Source organism: Sebastes umbrosus, chromosome 11 (genome assembly GCF_015220745.1).
Source record: "Sebastes umbrosus isolate fSebUmb1 chromosome 11, fSebUmb1.pri, whole genome shotgun sequence".
NCBI lineage: Eukaryota > Metazoa > Chordata > Actinopteri > Perciformes > Sebastidae > Sebastes > Sebastes umbrosus.
The window spans coordinates 18,586,561-18,598,412 of record NC_051279.1 but is presented as its reverse complement, the minus strand read 5'-3'; the positions used below and the strand labels follow the sequence as shown (position 1 = coordinate 18,598,412).

Here is an 11,852-nt window from a genome sequence, read left to right as displayed (position 1 = left end):
GTCAGGATATAGTGACCATTTTATAAAAATAACTTTTTTTTAATCGTATTTGCTCAAATTCTACCCACTGCTGTTTTAATCAAAGCTATTGAGCAAAATTGTAGAAAAATGCATCACTGTCATATTGTATCAAGTATCCTATCTTTTCCTCTCTGATAAAGAGAGACAATACAGAACTAGAATAGATATTGTGGGTGTTAAAGTCTTCCCAAAGCTGCTGAAACTTGAAGAAATAAAGTGTTTCTCGGGGGGAGAGACTGACAAACAGCGTCCACCACCTGCAGCTAAAGAACAAGCTGAAGCTCTTCACTGACGTTTCTGTCTCATTTCTCCACAACAACAGGCTATACAGTTCAAAGGCTCAGCCTTTAAACCTGGATTGGGTGATGCTGCCTGTCAAAAGATGACTAATGCATGACGGACACCTTTATAAACAATATGACAACCAGCTGCTTTCACTGAATTCCCCAGGAGGCAAAGGAGAAGTGAGGTTCAAAAAGTTTACTCTTGCATCAGATAGGATGGGGAAAGAGTGTTGGTCATTGAGTGTACAATAGAAACTGATTAAAAAAAATCACAAATGATGCAAATATGTAAAGTGTGCAGGAATAAACCAGCAGAAGTTGCAAACATCTATGTTGTCCAAAGACAAAATAAAAAAAAAACCTGGCACAGACAGACCCCTGCAGAACAGTTTTATATAATTGCCTTCTCAACTCGACTATTAATGATCCCTGTTTAGATTTACAATGTTGACACATTCATAAACCCAAAGTGCTTGCATCATTGTAAAAAAAAGACACTCCCAATGTGTCCAAGAGAGTCAGTCACGCAGACTTAAGTACCAGAGAAATATGATCTGGAATCAATCAAAAATATGATCATGCGTTATATCCGCTGACTTTATTAGTCTGTAAAGACCCATTTCTCCATTAAAGCATCAACTCCCAAGTCATCAGTAGCAGTCAAAACTATATACACACACACAAAAGCTGATAGATGCAATAAACGTCAGTGGGGATGTTGAACAACACACTGTAAACAATTGCTGTTAATTTACATCAGGATTTCAACAGTATCAACCTGTTATTGCTAAAAACAGTGCTTTACTGTTAATACAAAAGAAAACCTGTTATATTACGCTCATAGGCCGTTTTTTAACTGAACTATAATGCATTCTTAAAAAACAGCACTTTACTGTTGATCAACTGTCTAAAGTATCATCAGTAACAGTTTCATGCAGTATTTTTTTTAATTCTGGGACCTGATCTGCACATGTGAGGCTTGTACATTGTACATGATTGTAAAATCAGTGAATTAGCTTTATTGTTCTTCACTCACATGTTGTTATGGTTTGCATTCTGTGCTTGTAGCAGCTATAGACAGACATTTTGGGAAAAGTGTCAACAAGTCTATTATAGCCTTTTTCCTAACAAGTGCCTTTAATTGTATTTAGTGTGACTATTCCTATGTCTGTAACCTGCTAAGTCTATTCATCTAGGCAAAAACAATGTTTATTAAAATGTATGTAAAAAATACAACCTAAATAGTGCATTAAAACAAATCAGTAGGATAATGTAGGTGAAAAAACAGCTGTATAATGTATCTTTAAACAGTAAATTAACTGTAAAATACTGTGAAATTAATAAAGTTCAAACTGTATTTTTCATTAACAGTACAAAGCTGTAATTTTACAGTAACATAAAGGCAACCCTGCTGCCAGTTCTTTACTGTTATTTCCTAACACTGCAGGCAGGTTTCACAGGTTTTTTTCTGCAGCTGCAGCAACAGTGTGTGGTCACTTCAATAAATAATTAGCAGATGAACTTCCGTGTGCGTAAAGTCGTTGCTGCTTCCGCGTCATGTGAAGTTCCCCTGTTGGCTGGACGGTCCACTGCTGCCAGGAACTAACTATCAGTACAATGCCTGCGATTCCAGAGGAGTTAGCGACGCTCATTTCAGGTAAAAACCTTCATAAACTAATGTTTATTTAGTTTAACACGAGGTTGTTTTCCGTGTTCACACAGGGTGAGAGGAGGGTGAGAGGAGGGTGAGGGGTTTGTGCCACAAAGTCCAGCTTGTGCCACAGACAGTTGTTGTAAAAGAGGAAGTTCACTCTCAATATGGATGACTTAGTTTTTTAGTCAGTTGCACTTTAGTCCAGTTGCTATATTTCATTCATGCTGATGAGAAACCAAACAATGAACTGTTGTTGTGTTTTTTTAAAGGTAATATGATCTCCAGCAGTACTGGCCCATTGCACTGCCAAATAAAACACACCACAATCTGTAAAGTGGTATCAGATTGTATGCATGTTTTACCTGCTGTTCTTGTTTTTTAGACGTAGAATGTTTCCTAGGAGAAGGATTAAAAGGGGAAAATCTAAGCAAGAAGGCAAAAGAGAAGAGGGATGCCTTCATCAAACGGATTAAAGAGGTCAAATTGGGGTATGTCTGTTTTAGCAGGAGTTGATTTTTAAAGATTCTAATGTGAAAATTGTTAACATCCATTTTTCCGTCTTTCCAACAGTTTCCCGCATGATTTCAAGGACAAAAGTGAGTCTTAATCTGATCAAGTATATTGAATAAATTGGTTCCCAACCTGAGGATCGGGACCCACTCAAGAGGTCACGGCATGAATCTAAGGGGTCACGCGATGAGTCAAATTTATTATATCAGGATAAACCTCTTACAATGTATCGTCTCATTTACACAAATGAGGATTACCAACTTAGAAAATAAGAAAAATATAAATTCTGACATTTATTTACAGACTTTTCTCTATTATTTGCTTTATTCTGGTAAAGTACTGTGTTTTTTAGAGCTGCAACTTAGTTGTTTGGTCTATAAAATGACAGAAAATGGTGAAAATGTCGATCAGTGTTTACCAAAGCCCAAGATGATATCCTCAAATGTCTTTTTTTTGTATCAGAGAATTTTCTTTTCCTTAAAAAGTTACTCGAACCGATCAATCAATTATCAAAATAGCTGGCGATTAATTTAATAGTTGACAATAATCAATTAATCGTTGCAGCTAGTGCCTTTTAAAACATATTCTAACAGTCTGAAAAGGGAAAACCACTCTTCACACATACACAACAGGTTGGGAACCACTGTGTTTACAATATAACTTGTACCATTACCACACTTTACTGCACTTTCTGTTTACTCGAGTAGGTGGAGATGACTCAGATGATGATGAGGAAGTTGACAGCAACAATGAAGGAGGGTCGCTGCAGTCAGAGCGCACAGACAAGGACGAAGATGCCTTGGATGGTAAGCCACTTAGCAGACGTCGCTAACTCTGCTAACAAGCTGTGGATTAAAGTAGTGAAAATTACATCTTGGCATGAAAATATACAGATCTCTGGGTCAGCTCCTTGGAGAAAGTGACTTTGAGTGGCACAATGAGGGAGACATTCCAACTGTAACTTGGCAACATACTTGGGAAGCAATTTGGGGGCGCGACTGCTACTCCCACCACCTCTTTCACCCCTCCCCTTTGACAGCTAGAGCATGCTTTATTGCTCTCAGCCACAGTCTGGGGACTCAACATTACTGCCATGGTTGTAGTTTGAGAAAAAACATGCCTCCGTATACAGTAGCTTTAACCTCGTACGCACCATCATGGCAATATGCAAGATTTTGTGTTTACTTTTATAAATAGAGAATGAGGGAAATCCTTGTGAAGTGGCTGTTAGAGGTCTGGGGTTTATGGGCTGCAAGCAGCTGCCAGTTTTATGGCTACTCTTTCACACAAAGCAACTTTGACACAGCAGTTGAACATTTGCATTGAAGTTGCACGCTGCAAGGGGAACTAGTGAGAAGCAAAACAGTGCTTAGTGGAGCCTCCATGGCTACTACTCCATTGCTACTTGTTTTGATATCAGTCAGACGAATACATTACTAATTACATACATGAATTTAGCCAGAAACCCATCTGTTTGTGTCTTAACATTTTAAATAACAAATGTAATTTTCACTTTTACGTATTAAAAACACTTTGATGGGACTCCTCATCTCTTCTCCAGGTGCCCAGCAGTCCCCACCTGTGGCGGCTCAGGACCTGCCGTCTGTCTTTAAAGCGGGATACCTTGAGAAGCGCAGAAAGGGTGGGTTGTTCTGCCAATAACATCCATATAAGACAGTTTGTTTTTTTAATGGAGAGGATGTCGCACACTTAAATTTGCAAGCTAACAAAAAATGTATTGATGTTGTGTTTTGACGATTAGACTGTTAATCAAGCCATTAAATAGGCGTTATCCATCGCTATAAGCCCCATAGATGTAGGTCAGTAGGGGCCTACTACACTTAATATTAGGTTTTATCATCTATTCATATGGTAGATCACCAAAACACAAACATTAATCACAGGATTTTCACCCAGGAGCATCCCGTGTAAAAACGTGTAGTAGCTTTAAGTTTCACTTTCACTTTTCAGATGTAGTTATTTTAAGCAAGAACACAATGTTTTCCCTAAACCTAACCAAGTACTTTTGTTGTCTAAACCTAAAAATAAACTTTTTGTTTGTGTTCAAAACTTAATGTTTCAGTCAGTTTTACAACTTGTTAGAACGTGTTGCTTTCAGGTTTCGCTTTCAGTTTTACAACATAGTAAGCCCCTATTGACCCACATCTATGGGGCTTATAGCGACTGATAATGCCTATTTAATCATCTGATAACAGTCAAATCGGGTGTTTGAGCTACAAGGTCCTCTTCAGGCAAAGCTTCCATGCAAATAAAAAAGGATATTTACTGTATAAAGACAAAACGGCAGCTCCACCTACAATTAGGATATCAAATGATATAACAGCCCAAATCCCGTCGGCATTGTCACATTATTTATCAATACGCAGTTCTAATTGCCCCCTAAAACATAACCAGAAAATGATCTATATCTTCTAGGTTGATTATTGTTGGTTTTCCCTCCACAGATCACAGCTTTTTTGGCACCGAGTGGCAGAAGAGATGGTGCGCTCTGAGCCATCACACCTTCTACTATTATGGCCATGAGAAAGGTACTTTCCCCACATTTCATCCCAGTCAATTATGAATCACATACTGTTTGAGGAAACTGAAGTAGATATATGTTTGGCATTCTGCTGTTGACAGTGACATTGCAGTTGTTGTATCTGAACCATTAATGATGCTGTTTTAATTTCCTGTAACCAGACAAACAGCAGAAGGGGGAGTTCAGTATCGATGGCTACACCGTCAAGATGAACTGCGCCTTACGGAAGGACTCAAAGAAAGACTGTAGCTTCGAAATCACGGCTCCAGACAAGCGAGTCTATCAGGTGCGCTCGTCTCTTGGTGATTATTTGAGTCACCGCTGTTCTAAGTGTACGTCCTAATTGAAAAACAAGCGTGGATTTGAGATGTGCCATGTTTAAAAATTTGGCAAGACGCGTGTGTACATGCACTTCATTAAATCGTTATTTTTACAAACCTATTCATTCATGTGACACTGCTGCCTTTGCATTGGCTCAACCTGACACGCATATTTAAAAAGTCTAAATGAGTGTTTCTAACATTCGGGCTCTTCCATGCGGAACATTTTGCTATGCATAAATGCAGTATTATTTGTTTATGTTAATTAATATATGTAGAGCTGCATGTTGCACTGACTGCAGTTTTCATTTCTCTCCTCTTTCATCACAGTTTAGTGCGTCAACGGCGAAAGAGGCGGAGGAATGGGTGAAACAAGTAGACTTTGTCTTGAGAGGTTTGAACTGTTTCAATTATAAAAAAAACTCATATATGCTCTTTAATGTCAGAACCAGCATCATTTGTTTCTTCATGAATAAAAAAACCCCCAAAATTAACAAAATTCTCTAAATATTATCGGCAAGTAATGTATGGGTGGATAAGTCAAGTCTAATAAGGCAAATGTACTATGTCCCTCTGTTTGTAGATATGACAGGCATCATCCCAGAAGAGGATGACGAGGAACAGGAAGTGTATGATGATGTTGGAGCTATAGAAGATACAGCTGAGTCTGCGCCGATCGATGAAGACATCTATGAAGAGCTCCCAGGTCCAACCACATGTTGTATCACTGTGATGAACTCTATTGTCCCACAGAACATTAACAAACTGCAAGCATCTCTTTGATATTGTTTTTCAATCCAAAGAGTTTGCCATTACATATTTATTTGCTCACTGCTTAGACAGAGAATCATAACCTTTAATTCATAGCTCACTCATCCATCAATATCTGGTCTTGTTTCTCCAGAGGAGGACATGCCCACTCCTGCTAAGCCTCCTCCAAAAGTGGAACCAGCCAGCAAACCTGCTCCTCCTGCTTCAGGTACACAGCACAGGCACAGACATTTGTGTTTCTTATTGATTTGTGGATTAGACTGTAGTAACTTTCACTATATAAACAGAAGATAGGATTGGATCGTGATCAATTCTTGGTCACACATAGTTTCTTTGTGGTTCTGAGCAAACTCAACCTTGTAAGCTGCCGATAAGAGGAAGTGACATTTAAAGAGGAAGTTTCTGTGACTATGCGCAACTGAACGTTAACACAATGCTGGAAATAACTTTTAACCTAGTTGGCCAACTTCCTTTACAACAAGTGATGCGTTTAAGTGCATAAATAGCATGCTATCCATCTCTATCTTCTGTATCTATGTAAACATTCCCACAACATGGACACACTCTTGAGAGTCGCCTACAAACAGGAAGTGGTCCCACTTCAGATCAATAAATAGGATGAGAGGTGGAAACACTAACTGCTAAGAAACCAGCTGTGTCCTAATTCCTACTACAGCATACTATAATGTAATATTTCTAGTTTGCTGTTATTTTTTTTGCAGTTAGTAAAACAAGAAACACCATACTTTCATTTTCATACTAACAGAAAATGATGCAATACATACGCTGTGCAAAGGCGAACAAACTGCCGCTTTACAATAAAGCTGCAACTAATGATTATTTTCATTATCGATTTAATCATTTTGTCTACAAAATGTCAGAAAATAATGAAAAATGTCAATCACAATTTCCTAGAGTCCAATGTGACCTCCTCAAATGTCTTGTTTTGTCTGACCAACAGTCCAAAGTCCAAAGAAATTCAGTTTAAAATTATATAAAACAGAGAAAAGCAGCAAATCCTCACAATTGAAAAGCAAATACATTTTTTGCTTAAAGAAATTACTTAAAAAATGAATCGGTTATCACTGCAGATTCATTTTCTGCCAATGGAATAATCAACTAATTGTCCACTTTACAATGACGCTGCAGATTAAACCTAACAAAGACAAAGCTAGATAATAGTTATTCTGAGGTGTTCCTGGAGCTGTTTCACCTCCATCCACATTTAGTCCTCCATCTCTTTGGTGCATTGCGTTGTTGAACTCAAAAATCTGTGTTTTTGTAGTCTGCATACTGACTGGTTTTGAATGTACCTCATTTTGTCACATTGCCAGTGTGAACATGTTACATACTCTAAACCAAGTAGGTAGTATGAACTTGGCACACAGCCTCCAGTTCTATTTTAGGCTCTCCGCTGCCTCCTGTTGGCTTTGCTGCACATAAACAATCATTGCTGTGTCAGACCAGCACGCTTAATGTTATTAGTCTCTATAGAATATAAAGCACCTAATCTGTCATCATCTTCTTTTCCATCCAGTTGATAAGAGCACAGACTACCCAAACTTCTACCAGGGCTTATGGGACTGTGCAGGGGACCACCCAGACGAGTTGTCCTTCAAGCGTGGAGATGCCATCTACATCCTGAGCAAGGTATGGTTAGGGGGAGCCCTGCTTGTGTCCCTTAATGAGTGTTTTCTTGATGCACGGTGAAGCCAGGATGAGCTCAAACCAGACTGTGATGCAAAGGTTGTGAGATGAGGTTTGTAGTCAGAGCGGTTCTGTTGGTCCCAGACCACCTAAAGTGAGTTATTTCTAGGCCCTCAGAGGAACCGACTGTTCGTATCCTTTACTGGCAGCACCTGGCCCACCGCCTGGAGGTGGACGGCTGATGGCTAGGTTCTCTCTCTGGCACTGTGATGGGGATTAGTTGTGTCACAACGGAAACTGTTTTAGTGCTGCTGGCGGAGGCTGGGCTTAGCTGGCACACAGCACCATTCCATCACTCCCATCTGGACCGTTTCAGCACGCTGCCGCTGCCATGCCAGGCGGTGAGCAGCCCTCAGCCCACACACCTCTCAGACGTCTCTCTCACCTCGCCAAATAGGAATGTGTGTTCTCAGGAAACCCGGGCTCAGTCCGCCACTCTGTTTCAGAGCAGGTGAGGACGTGTAGTGGACGCACAATTTCCGAGGCTTGTCGGCTAGGCGTGGGTGCCAGGTACTGAGAACTGAGGGGCCGTTCTTTACCTCTTTATTATGTAACCAAACAGAAGCCCTTTTGTGCTTAAACTGGTTTATATGAACGTCGAATTGGATTTTGATGTGATACATTTAACAAGCTTGTTTTTGAACATTGCGAATAAGTCAAGGAATTTTATATTTCTACAGATGCATGTCGACCCTGTGGTTTGCGTAGTAAAATAAAAAAGAAAAAAGGTGTGAAATATGCACCATCTAGACGGGCTATATTTCCTGTCTGGTTTGATTTCCATGGAGCATGAAGTCAACTGAGACTACTGTTGTCAACTGGCCAGGTCCTTTTCCAAATTCAAGTCTGCCATCTAGTGGTACATAAAAGCCATTAAGACTTCAAAACATGTCACTGATGAGCTCCAAAACATTATTTATTTGTAAAAACCTGAATTATAATTTTGACTGATAATTCAGATTCTTTTTCAGTCAGGAGCATATAGGACATACGTTATTTTCATTACTGATTACTCTGTTTATTTTTCTGATTTATCGATTAAATGCTTAGTCTATAAAATGTCAGAAAATACCCATCAACATTTGCCAGAGCCCGTGGTGACATCTTTAGATTTTTTTTGTCCGACCAACTGTACAAAATCTAAATAAAAAGGCATAAAATGTTCACATTTGAGAAGCAAAAACACGCAAACATTCAGCATTTTGTTTGATAAATGACTCAACAAATAATGGGTTGCCAAAATCTTCTCTTGACCAACTAATTGATTAATTGATTTGGCACTAATGGCAGGAAGCAAAATGGACAAAGCAGACAGACACCATTCACCACTCATTGGCCAAATGCCTGTTTATGACTCCTTCTTCGTGTGTGGAAAAAAGGACCAAGAATCAAGTTGCCCTTTCACTCAGACTGGGAGTGCCATTAGCTGAAACCTTGGTGTTGGGGGTTGTGGCCTGCTGCGAGGGCAATGACCATAAAACCTGTCTGGACTGCAGCAGCCAGCTGCAGCTAAAGGGACAGTCGACTCCTTCCCCCCCCTTCCAGTCGCTCCCCCATTCTCCTTTCTCCCTCCACCCTGTGTCCCTCCCCCATTCCACCGGCCAGAAATAGCTGTAGTGTTACAGCTGCGAGACCCCCCAGTCAGGACCTGGGTGTTGATTATAGGGCCTGACTGGGAGTGAGGGAGAGTGTGTTGTCCGGATATGCTGCCCCCCCCGCCCTCCAAGTCACAGCACATAAAACTAATCGAGAGATGGAACATCTCACTTAACTTAAGTGGCTCGATGGGTTGATAAAAAGTAAACCAAACGTGTTGCTGCCGTTGTTATCGGGCCTGCACATCTTTCCAGCTCATCACTTGCTGTACAGTTTGTGCTTGTAAACTGATGCATCAGCTGTGGAGCGTTTCATTTGGTAATAAGGAATAAAATTACGGGACAGTGCAGTGGCATTATTATCCAGTTTTGTGTTAATGTGCGTGTTGTCACAGTGTGTGGTATCATTAGTCCTCCACAGCTCTGTATATGTGTTCTCATGTCGTGTCCCGCACTCACTCAAGCACGACTTATTTGTCAGCCAGAACTACACAATGAGGTGTTGCTGTTTTTCAAAGGCTAGCTTCAGGAAGTCATAACGTGCACACACACACACACACACACACACACACTATTACACACACCTCATGCCAATCTACTATATTATCCCTCAGGGGCTTGTGAAATGTCATTTTAATCATGTGACACATTCAGCATTTTTTTTCTGTTTGTTTCTTGTGATGTTTAATTTGCTGTTAATAATTTAGCTCAATTACTTTTCACTGTATTCATGTCCTGTGTATAAATACTTGACATGGACAGAAAGTCAAGCTGCTCTTTATCTGACATGATGAATGGCCCGTCACCAGACAACAGTCAATGTCATCACTGTATATAGTGATCGTCTTGTGTGTAATACTACCGTAAGATCACTCCCATCCATTACTCTCTCCTGGGAATAACTGGACACAGATGTGGTCCCTTCCTCGTCCCTGAGTTTTGGCATAGATTTGAAACATTGTGCAGGTTCCTCCTCCTTCAACCTTGTCAGTGCGTGATCCCCGGTGTTGATTCATGTCCCGGGAAGACTTTGATGTGAGGTCAGACTCTTGGCCAAAGAGAGAGAGAGAGAGAGAGAGAGAGAGAGAGAGAGAGAGAGAGAGGGAGGGTATTCTCCTCTTGTCTCAGATCTCTCCTCACAGTGTCCCCCCTCACATCGTGGCATGCTGACAGCCATTTGGAGCTATTACTTGTCACGCTGTGACAGATTTATGTGTGATGTGCTCTATACGCACACTGAGGTTTTTGTGTGTGGAGCGGAGGGATGTGTGTGTGCAGCAGTCTCAAAACCAACGGCGGGTAGAGAGGCAGGACAGGGAACAGGAGATGTGAAGGTGTTGATGGGATGTAGGTGTTGTTCTTGAGGTGCGAGTGAAAGGAGAACAGAAGAGATTTTGTGAATATTTAACAGGTTATGCTGGTAAGGAAAGTGCTTACAGCCAATAGTGGTGAGATGACAGGGAGAGATGGGGAATGACATGCAACACAGGTCCCTGACCGGACACCAACCGGGGACGTTGTGGGTCACGGTTGGCGTCCTGAACCTATGCCACCAGGGCGCCATGTCTTTGCTTCATCTGGTAGACATACTGTCAGTCTCAATGACTCCAAAGTAACACAGCTGCTTTATGTACCTATGGAGCTTTTCCATCATTCCATCATCGACAACATTTTAAATTTTAAGTTAAATTGCTGCTCAGTGGTGTCTATATGAATTAAAAGAGATGATGAAATGTGTTTCCTTTTCTCAATGTCTCCTCTTCCAGGAGTACCAGAACTTTGGCTGGTGGGTCGGAGAGAAGAATGGGAACATAGGAATCGTCCCCAAAGAGTTCCTGATGGAGCTTTACGCTCTATAAATACACACCATGTAAGTTGCTCAGACCTCACAACTGCAGTGAACAAGTTTCTTACACTTAATATATAACTGTGATAAATCCACTATATTGTAACTGGTACATTGTGTCATTTCCAGGATCATTTCCTCCCATATCCACTGTAAGAGACTGATGACTGGATGAAACTGACTGAAATACATATTTAAGAGTATTTTTCTACAGTATCTGCATGTTGCACTGCTTGTTTATATTTATTTCCTACCTTAGATACAGTTTTCCCTCACCATTTCATGCGCTGCTTTTGGCGAATTTGTTATTTGCAAATGGCAAGATAAATAAAGGTTTACACATATCTGTTGTATCAGCGCATTTTTTAGAATTATTATTTAACCTGCGACTTAAGCCACAAGGTGGCAATAGAGTCTCTTCAGAGGTCATAGATTACTACCTCTGTGACAGAGATGCTCAAGGCAGAAATGCCACATGACAGTTTTTTTTGGTTTTTGAAATGATGTGTACAGGCTGAATTAATGACAGTCTACAAGAGACAGGAGGAAGAAGGTTAACAGCAGAAATTAATAAAAAAAAAAAACACTGAGGTTGAGGTTTG

The 11,852-nt window shown here is 40.4% G+C and overlaps 1 protein-coding gene across 1 annotated transcript; it reads left to right on the top strand.

Annotated features, from left to right (window-relative positions):
• Positions 1–1,801: 1,801 nt before the first annotated feature.
• On the top strand, positions 1,802–11,601 carry skap2 (src kinase associated phosphoprotein 2). Its single transcript, XM_037786213.1, has 13 exons — positions 1,802–1,962; positions 2,342–2,447; positions 2,530–2,555; positions 3,177–3,275; positions 4,031–4,111; positions 4,935–5,018; positions 5,173–5,297; positions 5,662–5,725; positions 5,915–6,037; positions 6,236–6,310; positions 7,640–7,752; positions 11,171–11,274; positions 11,380–11,601. The coding sequence occupies exons 1-12, from the start codon at positions 1,923–1,925 to the stop codon at positions 11,261–11,263; spliced, it is 1,029 nt and encodes a 342-aa protein (XP_037642141.1). The 5' UTR covers positions 1,802–1,922; the 3' UTR covers positions 11,264–11,274; positions 11,380–11,601.
• Positions 11,602–11,852: the final 251 nt, after the last annotated feature.